Source organism: Lepisosteus platostomus, chromosome 20 (genome assembly GCF_059453375.1).
Source record: "Lepisosteus platostomus isolate fLepPlt1 chromosome 20, fLepPlt1.hap1, whole genome shotgun sequence".
NCBI classification, from domain to species: domain Eukaryota; kingdom Metazoa; phylum Chordata; class Actinopteri; order Semionotiformes; family Lepisosteidae; genus Lepisosteus; species Lepisosteus platostomus.
Window position 1 is genome coordinate 14037862 of NC_142630.1, and position 15446 is coordinate 14053307.

General features: G+C 42.4%; 1 protein-coding gene across 1 annotated transcript; it reads right to left on the minus strand.

The window, feature by feature from the left end:
- Positions 1-49: 49 nt before the first annotated feature.
- On the minus strand, positions 50-14964 carry pskh1 (protein serine kinase H1). The gene is made up of 3 exons (XM_088613681.1): positions 14564-14964; positions 10346-11443; positions 50-4484 (listed from the first exon to the last, which is right to left on the minus strand). Exons 2-3 carry the CDS (start codon positions 11312-11314, stop codon positions 4167-4169), a joined length of 1287 nt encoding a protein of 428 aa, XP_088469807.1. The 5' UTR covers positions 11315-11443; positions 14564-14964; the 3' UTR covers positions 50-4166.
- Positions 14965-15446: the final 482 nt, after the last annotated feature.

A 15446-nucleotide genomic window follows, 5' to 3' on the forward strand; every position in this document is an offset into this window, starting at 1 on the left:
ATGTTTTTTATCTGGAAGGACAATGTATCTGGCAATAAGAGACAATAAGACAAGTTAAATGGTTTATTTTGTAGGCACATTATACACAGAACTAAGTGAACCAGTTCTTCATTAAAAAAGTAAATAAAATCTATTCATTATTAGCCTCCATTATAAACACTGAAAACACTTAAAAATACATCAGATACAAACATACTTTAAAAAACTTTTAAGACAGTGCTGTTTTTGTTTTGTACAATAATGGGTATATTTTCCAAACACAACTTGAGCATGATTTTTTATATAAACCATATATGAGATGTCGAAACAATAAGAGCAGTAAATATAAAAAATGAATTTACTTATTCCTAAAACGTAAATGATTTTAAATATTTTGGAATCATATCTACTGATCCGACAGTCCTGATGAGTCATCATCACATAAAATTATTTTAACTGACTGTAGCTCAATTGGCGTCAATTAAATCATCTTTTGACCATGTGTAATAGAACTTTGATGACCTTTAATATTGTGGGTAGTGGCTGGCAACTACTTTGATTACACAGTATTCAAGTAGTTTATGATGAGTTGTAATTAAGAAGGTAAATTATAAAATGATTATTGTCCTATGTTGTCTACATAATCTGAACTATTTTGATCATAACAAATGAGGGGAAAAGGCCATGTGACATCCAAATATCTATCACACGTTAAAAGAAAATACAAAGAACATTTAGAAAATGACCCAGACATTCTCTTTTATCCACAGGTCCTCTTAAAAGTGCTAGGGTCAAAAATGACTGCAGACCTCCTGCAGGTACAAAACTCTCCTTGCCAAAACAAAACACTGGTATTACAATTAATATTTTAGTCACTGAGACTGACAACAGCATGGACTACAATGGATCAAAATTTGCTATTCAGCAATTCCAGTATCTCAAAATTCACATCTCAAACAGAACGAAGACATTTTAATACTATAATCAAGAGTATAAAAAACACCTCCTCACAAAAAAATAAAAATTGAGTAGTGTACAGGGAATCCAGTAAAAAAATAATATTAAACAGTTACAAAGAGAAAAGGAATAAAATGTCCTTGAAAGTTTTAAAACAACAGTCACTCCTCCGCAACAGTATTGCAGTTTCTTCCCATCTTCTGGTAAAATCTTGTACATGAAAATCAACCTACCGAAGAATAAAATCCAGCAGATGCTTAGGGGACTTTATTCTAGCGCCAAAAACACATTTTCCAAATAAACAACACACTGATGTGTTTTGGTGTATTCTTTAAAACTGATTTCAAAATAATGACACTGGAGATCTTAACTGGAATTAATTCACTTTTCTTTAGTTCCTCATACCTGCTGCATCAAGGACAAATGTACAAAAGTGTAAATGGACAAAAGTGTTTTTTTCCCCCACCTTTCATACAATGACATTGCAAACACTGTCATTTTAATCAGCTTCAATAGAATGGGCCTTCCCTGCCTTTCCAAGAGTGCTAGTTCTGATGTAGACAAACATAATTTGTAGCTTATTTCTTCAAACCCAACTAAAAACTCTTTGAAGTCATGATGGAGAAGTTGGAATACCTGGGCTAAGGGAAGGTTTTGCAATTCAACAAGGACTGATGATCATACCTAACGCCTATTTAGAACACATCTTAAAAGTCTATTTTGCTACCTAAATTAACAATTATCCCAATGCTTGGATAATCTACAATGCAATATTTAAGAATGAAGCATAGTGGTAATGAAATGGACACATCCTAACTGGATTTTTTGGCACAATTGAACTTCACAGGAATGCCCATTAACACAGCAGTTCTGATTTCTCTTTTTGTCTAGTAGCATTATCAAAAGTTACCGCAAAAACTAGTTAAATAAGAATCCAAACTGGAATTTCTACATTTAATGAGCAGCTATTATGCAAGATGAAAAGAGAAAATTACTAAAGGATCTCAAATATTGTTTAAAATAAATAATTCTCCAAAGTCGCAATGCTATACATTTTCAACCAAGAAAAGATAATACTGGCATATAAAATAATTAAAAGAAAATACTATCAGACTTAGGCATCCATTTTCTGATTTGCCTTATTTTCTTTTTCCTTTGAGATAACATAAGGAACCAATGTGAAGGCAGAACTCTGCACTTTATAGAAAGTATTTGGTTGAATTTGTAAAGTGTATGACAGGCCATGCACCACATTCAGCATTTATTCTGGGCAAGATGAATGGTACTTTTACAGTAGTCAGAACTGTAATTCAATAGAAAGCTTTTGCCAGTGAAGAACCACAAAAAAAGGCAACGTCACATTTCAATAGCTGATGGTATTTGGCTTCTACAAAGAAATTGCTACTTCAGTTCTGTTTAATCTCACCTGACCATCTGAGGTTTTTTGATTTCAAATACAAGACAACAGGGTCTTTGTAGCATTCACAAGAATGTGAATCTTATGCAGCCAAATGGCTCAGCATGCAATAGCCAACAATAAATATCCACCTATTACAGAGACTTAGTTTCCAACAGCTTCATGTAAAATACCTAAAAAAAACAGGGGTTTTGCCACATTTGCTTTTGTCAATGTTGAAAAACAGAAAAGGCAGAGACAATATGAAACATGTCATCACAGTCAAAGTCTTGCTGTTTGACCTTGAGTGTCACTTTGTCCACAGGGTAACTATATTATATAGAAGAGGTTTCCAACCCTGGTCTTGGGGGACTTCTGCTTGCTCAGCTTTGCTCTAGCAAAGTTCTTAATCACTGGTTAGTAGATTTCCAATGTTATGTTTGGGTCTAATTTTTAAATACGTATTTTCAGGACTTAAAACCTTGAATGGGATTTATAATCGATACTGTACCAGTCTCCGCAAAACAGACAGAAATAAAAAGGGTAAGAAACTTCAGGAGACCTGAAGAACAGGAACCCTGCATAACCAAGCAGATCAATTAAAAGAATCAATTAGCAGTGATGATCTACTGTACAGCTCAGATGGAATGAAAAAACAGCAGACAGAGGTCCTACCAGGACTGGGAACCACTGGACTATAAGGAATGGAAGGTGCTGAGTGGCATTTAATACACTGCAAACCCTGTTTTTACACTTGCAGGACAGTGACAAGGTCTTTAGTCCAAGTTAATTTCATTTTAAAAAGTTGAAAAAATGTGCACAATAAAAAACTGATTATAGTTCATATTGGAGATACCCAACTAATCCAAAAAAAAAACAAATGTTTATTTTTGGATGGCACACTATTTTTTGCACAGCTTTAACACATCTCAAACTTTGTGTAGGTATAAAAAGTGACCTCAATTATCCAAATAGCATCAAACGTGTGATTACAATCCAGTAACAGGAGAGGACTTATTACAGACAGAATATTTCTAATGATATTGGTTATTCTATTAAAAACATCACACTCTTGTTCTAGCACTTAAAAATATCATTAGCCCTGAAGATTAAGATCAAGAGAGTGTTGCACAGTGTGCAAAAGACAAGAGCTCTACAATTTTTACTTAAATCCTGCTAACTTAAAGGATCTATTGGTACACACCTATACTAAGCATGTTACTGAAGATAAAGCTTTTGTCGCAGTTTTGAGGTGGATTACCTGTAATTGTATAGCTGATTCAGCTCTCAATCGGAATATCCAATTGTTTTTTTGCTCTTTGTAATTAAATAACAATTAAGGTACGGGCATTTAAATGTTTAGAACAAAGATTGGACTACATACTGCTGATCCTGAAATCTTGTTTTTGAATTTGTTAAACCTTCGGTTTTTTTGTTCCCGTCACAAACACACTGACATTTCGGCATAACATTGTTTTAATACATTCCAGTTGCTCTTTTGTTTTTCCTGTGCATATTTTATTTATCCTCAACAGTTCTGCATGCAGCTACAGGTGAATGACCGAGATTCTTTCATCCTGGGGATTCGGAGTAAGGCCGCGGGGAATCTGCGTGCGATTCGCGGAACGACGCAAACGGACGCAAATCCGTGGCAAGGCTTTTGAGTGGAATTCTGTTCAACAGATCCTTCAGGTTCCGGAAGCCAAAAGACTTTAGAGAAAATCTCAATAAATAAATATTAGAGGGTAGAAAAGAGTGGGAAGGGGAGGAGAGAAGAGGGCGTTGCGCTGGGTTCCTTGCCGTGTCAGGGCAGCAGCGGGGCTGTGGCCGGGCCTCAGCCGTTGTACTGCTGCTGGTATCGCAGGTTCAGCTCGCGCAGCTCCCGCTCCCGGACCCGGCGCGACTTGTTGGACCTGGTGGAGCGGCTGGAGCGCGTGGACTGGGCGGACTTGGTGCTCTGGCAGCGCGAGGACGCCCTCTTGAGGAGGTTCTGGGAGATGGAGCGGTGCAGGTTCTTCATGGAGGAGGAGGCGGCCATGCTGACGATCCAGGGGTGCTTCAGGGCCTGGCCCGCCGTCATGCGCTCGCCGGGGTCCACGGTCAGCACGCGGTCGATGAAGTCCTTGGCCAGGTTGGACACGCTCGGCCAGGGCTGGGGGGGGGGGGGGGGGGGGGGACAGAGAGAAGGACAAAGACAGAAAACACTGGTGGGAATCCAAAAGTGGCGGACAAGTTCACAGAATGTCCCCCTCTTTACGCTCCCCCCACAGACAGGAAACTCAGCGCTGTCGTGCTCTGCTCCTTCAGATGAGCACAACTCTGAGCAAACGCCTCAGTGCTACAGGATATCAGCGAAGTGCATCTTGACGCATATTTCCAAATAGCCCGAGAACAAGTCATTCAAAATCAAAATGTCCTACAGTACATGAAGAGACCACAGAGCTCAATCTGGAGAACATCGTCACTAGAGGGCAGCAAAGGGCAACAAAACAACTGGCTGCAGAGGAACTGTACCTCAGACTGCTGTTTCCTGGATCGCCCTGTTGCTTTTCTCAGAGAGGGTTAACCATTTTTTATTTTTAGTGGAAAAGCCTAGACCAGAGGTGTCCAGAATAGCCATTGAGAACGATTCCTAAAGCAGGGTAGAGGGGCTTGGGAGCATCCCCAGCCCGGTAGCATAGCTACACGGGTTTTCTGCAGGGGGGAGATAGAGCGGGGGGGGGGGGGGGTCCGGAAACAGGGAGCCAAACTGGAGACGCATTTCTTCCTTTCTGCTGTCTCTCCCTACTGCTACACGTCACACTAACAGGACCCAAGATGATCGTTGAGACCAAAAATTGATTCACTTAAAGCAAAAATCAATTAAATGAATGACTTAATTCATCAATAATTTACAACTGCTCCTAATCCTTCAGAAGATTACACCCTCAATCTGGACAATATTCTGGAAAACAAGTTAAAGAATGGCCTTCAGAATATTATTTTAGCCACACATATAACTAATGAGAACTGCAAACACTAAAGAACAAGTAATAGGTTCATTACTTTGTTATTACTTTACTATTGGGTTTACCATCTTTGCTGACTGTCCTATCTTTCTTACACTCGAAAAAAGCTGCAGAGCCGAAACGTTGTGCTTTCTTTCTTCTCCTTTCAGCATTGAATAAACCTTTACTTGTTCCTTTGCAGCCAATGCATGCTGACGCAGCTCCCAACCTGAACTACTTGCATTACCTAAGCCCTGCTCTTAAGACAGTTCCACATTAGAAGGGGGGCACAGAAAAAAATATTCAAGCTATTATGATGCTGTATTTAGGACAAAATACCTCTGACTTAATACTACAACAACCTCACAAAACTCCATTCACTTGCACTGTGTGCACTTAAGCCCTGTAAAGCTAGAGACCTCAAGCCCTATACCCACAACACATACTATTTCACTGCCTCAGGCAAAAGGTGAAAAAGTCACAACACTTAAACCAAAAAATGGCTGCAGTGTTTCTCTGAGCTGGATTGCAATTAATGAACTGTGTGCTTCATGAGGATTGTGACAAGTGACAAGACTGGGCTGAAACTTAAACAAGTCTCAGTTCAGTGGAATGGCCTTTCCACAGTCTTAAGAAGCTGGAAATAATTCAGTACCAGACAGAACAACACAAAGAAGAATGTCTGCTTTTTGTAAACTTCCAAGATCCAAAACAGGAAAGTATTTGCAGATGAACACCCATGCTGTTTGGTGGACATCAGACATGCATCAGGACACTGATGGCTGTAAATAACTACAGTGGAAACAGACCAAGTTTAGAAGTAATTCGCACTTCTGGCCAGTCCATTCAATCTTATCTACAAGAAAATAAATAAAAAACACATCTTATAATAAACATTCTAACACTGTACCTGGACCATCTTTAAATTAATTATGAAGGCAAATTTTGATGAACAAATTATGATAACTATTTTGACAAAACTGCAATAGGGCTTCTAGACATAAGCCTGTTCCTTTAACAGTTTTTTAGACAGGCTTGAATGGTACATGGGACATCTCTGTGACACTTTATTGACTTAAAAACAGATTAAAGTGCACTGCACTCATCCATTAAAACAATCTAATAGAACAATTTTGTCATTTACACATAAAAACCTATGAGTGATAAAACTACCATATGTCATGAACAATTTAGAATTGCTAATAAATGATTAATTATGGGATGTAATATGCTGGAAGTGAGCCACAGTTTCATACTGTCCTTAAACAAACTGCAGGCTTCTCCCAAAAGAGCAGGACATAATGCTTGATTTTCACATTATAGCTATATCAATTGCCGGAGAGCGTTAGCCGGGAGCAATCATTATAACGAGCACTGTTTCTAGCTTCCTGGGGGACTGACAGATTATGACTCGGCAGATTAAATAGAATTAAAAACTCCTAAAACGCCAGCCACTCCATTTCAGCTACCTTCCAAAGCCCTTTATATAAGCAGTGTGAAGACACTTCCATCAGAGATTGCTTGAAAAATGTTGATTCCCTCTTAGTCACACGTTAATACGTGTTCGCATTCTGCATTAAAAAATACAACATTCCAATTTCTAGTAGGTACTGAGAGTCTTTCCACCAGGACCGCCTCCGAGTAGGTGCAACAGGATGACGGAGCCAGCAGAGCACGCAAGAGGCTCGAGTTCAAGCATCCAGCTGCACCAGCGAGGTGAAGACACTTGGCCCGGAAGATGCGCTCTGCACAGCTGCTCGAGAAACGAGGCAACACCGGAGCGCTCCTCACTGCTCAGTCCCACTACGCCCCATCACACAGCAACACATCCCCCCTTTAAATGCCAGGAAGAGAAACGCAAAGGTCAAGAACCCAGCAGTTCACAACCCTTGGAAGTCATCCAGCTCTGCACAGTCATGCTGGGGTACTGCACAGGCGATACGGTCATCTCCTTCGAACCCCCTGAAAATGTGATCGGATTGCTCAATCCACCTGCCCCCATGTCCTCTAAATTACCACTGGAAAAAATAAAATCCCTTTTTATTAAAAACAAAATACTGAACTATATTGAAAGCTTCTTGATGTGTTCCTCCTACTTAAGACTGATGTTGCTTTTTATTTTTTTAAGATGAATCTCTAGTTATTCCTTAATGCAGTATATGGTTTAAACCTGAATTTCCTTTCCTCTCCTTTTTGATGAAAACATGAAAGTCTGTGACAAATCTGACTCATGGTACACCACAGACTTGTCCTGCATCTTCACTGAGGTCACCTACCGTCAGGGATAAAGGCTCTGAAAACATACGTGATCCAGAGGACACTGACTCACACACTAATACTCAATGGCCTTACTCATGTTCCTTTATTCCTCTCTGCAGGCAGTGAACTTTGCTTTTGGTTCTTCACTCTTTCCACTGTCTTCAGATGCACATCCTCGCATGATGCATTTTTGAGCTTCTTGAAAAGTGAAAGTTTTGGAAACTGATTCAGAATGAACACAAACCGGTGTCTGAGAAAGCACTACCTGTAGTCAATCACAAAAGCACAAATACATGCAGGACATAAAACTCCAACTGTTAATGTTGAAAAACGTCACATACCAGATATTTCCGGGTTAATCGTTTTAATCACTGAGGGAGATTAATTTACATATGTTCAGAATTCTTGAACATCTCCAGAGACCATCCAAAATGCCTTACCCCTTTCCTGGGTTGAGGATGCTTTCAACGCACAGGATCGATTTTGTGTGACGTTTCCAGTGTATAGAATCAATCAGAGTTTTATGTGGCCTTTGACAAATACACCATTCATCAATACACAGTATTGTGTATTCTTTCCCCTACTGAAAATGAGAGAAATCACACCAACAAAATAGATTTCCAGTCAAAAGCACTCCACATCCAAGAAAATAAAACCAATTATTCAATATTTCAGACTGCTGGAGAGGTCTTACTTCTGATAGAACTGCTCAAGATTAAACAGTCTGAAAGGTGAACGATGACATAAATTTCTGGAAAATGTCAAACTTGCTGTGGAAGTGTTGCATCTTTTACTTCTTCCCAAAAACAAACAAGGCAATGTGATTATGTTATGCATACAAACATATACAGTAACTGTTTTATTATTGAATTTTTCCGCCTCTTCATTCATACTCCACATGAATCCAAAGTCTTTGCCGTATTTTCTCAGATGGCAAAAGGCGTACAGATTCTGAATCCACAATTATCCCAAGTACCAGGGACGTGCTGGAGCCAGAGGCTAAGGCATTGAATATTCAACATGTGCAATCCGAGACTCAAGTCAGTTACATTACAGAGCATGTACTTTCACAAGATCAAAGCAAGGCTGTTGAAAACGACAAGAGTTTTATTGTTTCTAGTTCATACTTCTCTGCCAGTTTTTTGCCCTGCTCCTCCACACACGCTCACCTTCTCGTGAGACACAGACTGTTAACACAGAACAATCTTTCTCATCCTTACAACTTGAATAGATTCTATCCCACATGCTATTAGCGGATCAGCAGGAAGACCAATTGGATTGCGTTCGGACCGCTCTCCCCAAACCAATTTAACAAGATCGGAAAGACCAGGTCATCCTTCAAAGTAACACAGAATGTATCATTTTAACACTTAAAAGCTATAGCAGCGAAGTGTCAAAACTGACATCCGACAACTATGTCAGACCATTTCATCTCACTAACTAATAGTGATACTGGCAGGATTTTCTTTATTTTCTTTCATCAAGGAAAATCTGGAAACTCTGTCTTCATAGGACACAATCACTTCAAATGCTTTGAAAACATCAAGAGACGAGCTTCTGAATAAAAAAAACAACTTGTCCTTTTCTCTCTTGTACAACAGCAGTTTTAATTCCAGTTGCATGGGCAAATCCTTGAGACTGGTAACTAGAAACATACTAAACATACTTGAAAAAACATTTTTCTTTCCTGCAGTCAGCAATACTCCTGCAATCAGATTCAACTAAACAGACTGACCCCACAGATAGCTGGACACTGCTGCTCCCTACTGAAAGTACAGACTGCAGCAATCCTACAAATAAGCTGTTCTGTAACCAAGATTGACTACTTTATGATCAAGAAGATCTGAACACAGAGCGGTTCGTGCATCAGATGGATTTCGCCGACATCATCAGATCTTTTCTTATCTGGATATGGAGTTTCACAGGTGAAGTTCAGAGCACACGTAGGCCACATATACCTTGGCTAGAGATATTCAGAAAAGCACAAATGCCACTTGCACAGTCAGTCTGCCTGGAGGAACACACTGCAGGGTGAGCTTGTTCACTCAATAGAAGATGACAACACAGACACAGTGGGACACAGTTACTGGAGCCTTCAAGTTACTGGAGTTCCATCGTTCACATCTTAAAAAATCAAGAGTAGGACAGAAAACTGCAGGGGGTGAGAAAATGGGTCAGATTTTTTTTTGTTTTTTTTATAAGAGCCTCTATCCTCACCAGGAACGAGCAACATTTGTGAAACTGGATGGATGGAAATACATTAGAAAGGTTACAAACAAAAGCAGGCTATTTAGCCCATCAGCTTGCTTAGACACTAGTAGCTCATCGCTCTAGCCAGTTCTTGAAGGAAGACAGGCCATCAGCAATGCACTTTAAAAAAACATATCTTACATATTTAACTAGGCGTTTCAAATACCCAACAGCAATTTAAAAGTGAGCTGGGCTGATCACCTCAGGAATGATTACACAAGGTCCTGAACTGCTGAACCTGCTGCCATGGTAACCTTGCACACCGTCAGATTCAACCACCAAACAGTGGAGAAAACAGATGACACTGGTTAATAAGAATCGAAGCGCTGACACGGGGAGACGTCACGATTATTAGCTTTATAACCCACGAGAATAAAATGCCCCAGACTCAAAGAAAGCTGAACTGCCGCCTCCATTTTGATCTCTTTCTCCTTGAATTTAAGCAGAGGGCTTTACCAATGATTTCTGAAAGCCGGGGGAAAATTAAAATCGCACCGAGAAGAAGAGTGGTGCTTACCTCCCCTGAGTAGCTGTATTTTCCCTTCAGTATCTGCCGGTACAACCGCGTTCTGTTTTCGTCTTCGAAAGGCATGGTGCCGCTAAGGAGGATGTAGGAGATCACCCCCAGCGCCCACATGTCCACAGCGTTCGAGTACGGCTTGCGCACCAGGATCTCGGGGGCGATGTACTCGGGAGTGCCGCAGGTGGTCTTCATGAGGCACTCGTCCCCCTTCTTGCGGGTGCTGGCCAGGCCGAAGTCCGTGATCATGATTTTGGAGTCGGTGCCGGGGTGGTAGTACAGGAGGTTCTCGGGCTTCAGGTCGCGGTGGGTGATCCCCAGGGTGTGCAGGTACTTCACCCCGTCCAGGACCATCTGCAGCACCCGCGTGGCGTCCCTCTCGGTGAAGGAGCCCTTGGCGATGATGCGGTCGAAGAGCTCCCCGCCGGTGGCCAGCTCCATCACCATGTAGACCCGCTCCTGCGTCTCGAAGACCTCGATCAGCTGGATGATGTTGGTGTGCCTCACCCGGCGCAGCACGTTGAGCTCCGACTCGCACACCTCCCGCCCCTCCCGGTACTTGGTCTCGATCATCTTGATGGCGTAGGGCTGCTTGGTGCTCCTGTGCTCCACCCGCACCACCCTGCTGAAGCTGCCCCGCCCGATCAGGGCCTTGATGTCGTACTTGGCCGTCACCCGTGGGTCGAACTTGGCCCGGTATTTCGCCACCTTGTTCCTCCGGGGGTCACTGGGGTCCTGGTGGCCATGGGGGACCCCCCCTGCCGGGCTGCAAGGGTGGGGCACAGCCTGAGTAGGCGAAGGGGAGCCCACCTTCTCCCCAGCTTTGCCCCCGCTGCCACGGTCCTTAATGAAGTGCTCGTACTTGTCCGTTTTCTGGCCCACGAAGGACTCCACCTTCTTGACCAGGTCGAGCTGGACGTCTTTGGGCGGCTCAGGGAGTACCTTGCTCGTCCCACAGCCCATCATGTCACAATCCTGCCCCCAGTCCCAGCGGGCATCATCCTCTCTCGGTCATCTTCCGAGTCCCTACTGTCGTGGCCGAGCAACTGCGTTTCTTGCTGTTTTTTTTTAACGGAAGCTTGTAAAACAAAAAACCTGAAAGAAGACGGAAACACAAGATTATCAACTCTCCCGGCCTGTGGTTCTTTTTATTCCTATTAGTCTAAAAAAAAAACAGCACAATCCATCAATCGTTTTTAATGAGTTTAGAGTGGGAGCTTCACTGAAACAAGTACAGTTTAATTCCACTCAAAATGTACAAAGAAAAAAAAAACCTTCCCGCAATGGAGCCTTCATATACTTCAAGATCTCTCTACAACTGGAATGGTTTCTCTTTTTTCACTGTTCAGCATTGAAGCACTCATAACTTAATCATTTCTACCTTGTTTTTTAAGTAGCCTAAATGCCAAGACATCTCGGGACAATCACAGTACAGCAGATGACCCCACACAATGTAGACAGTACATTACGACATCATAAGACAACCCAAATCACATATATCTAGTAGTGAAAGAAAAAAAAAAAACCTTAGTGGACTCAGAGTGTTTTCCTTCAGTGTAAAATGGGAAAATGTCATTTAAATTAAAAAACGAATCCAGCACACTATTCCTTCTCTTTTCTTGTACTTTTTTCCTATTTTCTGCTCCAGCCTGACACTTGCTTTTCTTCTTGGGGGGATTTTACAGACACTGGAGAGCCCCAGAGCAGACTCCCTTAGCAAACTAAGGTTGCTGCTGGAAGAGGTGTTAGTGGGGCCAGCAGGGGGCGCTCACCCTGCGGTCCATGTGGGTCCTAATGCCCCAGTATAGTGACGGGGACACTATACTGTAAACAGGCGCCGTCCTTCGGATGAGACGTAAAACCGAGGTCCTGACTCTCTGTGGTCATTAAAAATCCCAGGGCGCTTCTCGAAAAAGAGTAGGGGTGTAACCCCGGTGTCCTGGCCAAATTTCCAATTGGCCCTTACTAATCATGGCCTCCTAATAATCCCCCTCTATAAATTGGCTACATTACTCTGCTCTCCTCCCCACTGATAGCTGATGTGTGGTGAGCGTTCTGGCGCACTATGGCTGCCGTCGCATCATCCAGGTGGATGCTGCACATTGGTGGTGGTGGAGGGGAGTCCCCATTACCTGTAAAGCGCTTTGAGTGGAGTGTCCAGAAAAGCGCTATATAAGTGTAAGCAATTATTATTATTATAATTATAATTACTCCCATGCCTGTGGCAGCTCGTAGAAATCACAAAACTACTCATCCATCATGAAAAAGAACTCCCTTTCTGAGAAACCATGAACTATTTTTCTTCAAAAATGTGCTAATCGCAGAATAGCTTACTGCCACTCTGCGTCAGACAGTTTAAGCAGATTTTTCCGTTTGCCTTCTCGGTGAACTGATTGATTATCTGAAGGGACATAAACATAAGTCATTCATGCGTTCTCTGTGGCCATAGGAAAGGTTTTCAAACAATGGAAAAACGGCATATTTCTTTATAAACACTGTCTTGAGCACCATTTTTCTTTGTAGAAAAACTGTACAAAAGGATAGGAAAAGGATATGTCTGGCTCCCGCATAATTAAAGCCTGCGATGGAACGAGAAGGGTTTAATTCCACACGGAATTAGAAGAAAAAAGGTCTTCTTCACACACCTGAATAAGGTGCAACAGCCAAAATGTATTTTTCTTTTCTACATTTCAGTGTGCAATTCCTGTTACCTGCTCCTTCACACATGAAGTTCTGTTTCTAGATACTTTATTGATCCTGTGAGGTTAATTGCAGTGCAACAGCAGCTTAGCACAGTGTAACGGAATGCTACAATAAGACAACAATACAATACACTCAGTACAGTCAGTGAGAAGTGCAGTAAAAGTAAAAAATGGATTATACAGAGTTGCTCACAGTACAAAATATCCAAAACCAGACCCGAAAGTACAGTACACAAAAGGCTCTATTGGACATTATAAATATATTGCACAAATCCCTAGCATATATTGTACAAAACACAGTTGTAAACAGGAAAAAAAAACAGATGTAAGCAAAGTTTTATGTTTAGTCCAAAAACACGTCAACACGTGTTGCCCCTGCCCAGACACAGTGAATGTGTTGTACAGTCTTATGGCAGAAGGCAAGAATGACCTTCTGTAGCGCTCCCTACTCATAAAACTACAGAAAACTGACACATGCACATTGAATAATACCCCAAAAAATATCAAATTCTCAAATCTGCTTGTGTTTTGCATGAAAGAAACAAAAGGAAACTACCGTGGCACAAACACCGAGGCTGAGCAACCCCGACAGCGTGAAAGAAACCCCAGCCTGCACCGATCAGAAAGAGGAAGAATGTGGCACTTCACTCACAAAGCTCCGGTGTCCCTCCCTCCCGCTGGGGAGGAAATTCTGAAATCAAAATATTGCGCACAGCCCCCGTATGACAGTCCTTCAGGGACCGTCAAGAGCCCAGCCGGGCAGCTGAGCGGCGATGCCGCGGCCAGGGCTGTCAACACGGAGCCTGGCAGGGCAGCACAGGCTCGACCCCCACACCTCCCGGCAGCGAGGCACGGTCTTGCCGGAGACACTTGATCACAGCCCGAATAACAACTGTATCACTCCAGAGCATGGGAAGAACCCCACACCCCTAGGCTGTTTTTCTTTCTCCGTTTTACAGAAACGGTGCAGGTAGAGTTGCACACGGAATTTGCTGACCCTTCGCGAAAACAATATACCATTGCACTTTCCTGTAACTTTTTGTGTGTGTGTGTGCAGTAACGGTCTCGATCTAACTCCTACCTGACTACACACTTTAGCGGCGCAAAGACGCGTCAGGGGCGGACAGACAACTCGCGGCACAACACCGTTACGACGCGTTATTACTGCGGTCAGTACAAGGATGCTGGAAATATTCGGCGCAGTTACGGTCAGCGTTATTGCTCCGAACAACAACACTATCGCCAGTGAGCAAGCAGACGATGGAGGCTAGTCTAGGCCATATGACCCGGGGATACTGATCCATAGCGCTTTATTCAGACGGAAAGTCGCCAGGGGTGTTTTTCCAACAACCCCGATCCGCATGTTGCGCGAAGGCCGATCTTGTTTTCTTGCGGAGAAGCTGTTTAATGCTGTTTTGAGCAGCAATATGAAAGTTTAGTCATTTATTTTTTCAGCTCAATCGCAGCAAGCCATTTCTTTAACCGTGATTGGGAATTTCGGATAACGACGTACCTTCTTTTTTTCCGCTTCTACCCTGTTACTTGTCGCAGTTCAAGGTGTAACATGTCGGGACACCACAACTTGTTGAAGCCGACCTCCCTACCCCCCTGTTACTTGTACACTCCATTTTTTTCCTCTTTTTTCACAAATCTTGTATTTCTTCTTCCGTCCCTTCCAGCCTATGAACAACACATTGAGTAAACTTCAGAGTGGCCTGCGGCAAAATTCAAAGCTCGACTCCTGCATTGCACAACACAGGTCAAACTCAGTTTCTTGTTGTCCTTCTTCGAAACGGTGTTTTTACGTAGCGCTTTGCCTCATTTTTTTTAGAAAAGTTTTTTGAGGAGTCCTCGGCTTTTTTCGACCAAAGAAACACAACCGTACGATCTCGTAGTGATCTCACTTCCTGGATACCGAGCAAAGCTCCTTAGCAACCACTCGCGTTTCATTCGAAGAAACTGTCACCCTTGTGGCCGTCATTTTGGCTCAACAAGGTGCTTTTCTAAAGGCTAACCATTCCCTTTAGGAGCCGAAATGGCGTTGCTTGCATTCTAATTTTGAGTAAAAATACCAAAAGATTAATGGTCGTAGTTAATTGGGTTTTCTTAGAAACTAAAACAACATAGCAATGGTTGAATTGTCATATTTAAAAGTAAAAAAAAACATTTCGGGTTCCCCAAGACCACTATGCTCCTATCGTTTTTCAGTTTGATTTTCTTTATCACCGAGCCACAGAGCCGGAGACTGACACAGCAGGCGCAAGGTGGGACTACAGTGTACTCTGATTCAGGGTACGCCCAGCTAAACCCACACGGGCACTGGGGAAATAACATGCAGACTCCACACAGAAGGACCGCAGACCTGAATCAAGCCCAAACACTTAGAGCTGTGTGGA

Coding starts and splice junctions, on each gene's coding strand:
- pskh1 (XM_088613681.1), bottom strand. CDS start 11,314: ATGATGGGCTGTGGGACGAGCAAGGTACTCCCTGAGCCGCCCAAAGAC. Junction 4,485..10,345: donor AATACAGCTACTCAGGGGAG/GTAAGCACCACT, acceptor CCCCCCCCCCAG/CCCTGGCCGAGCGTGTCCAA.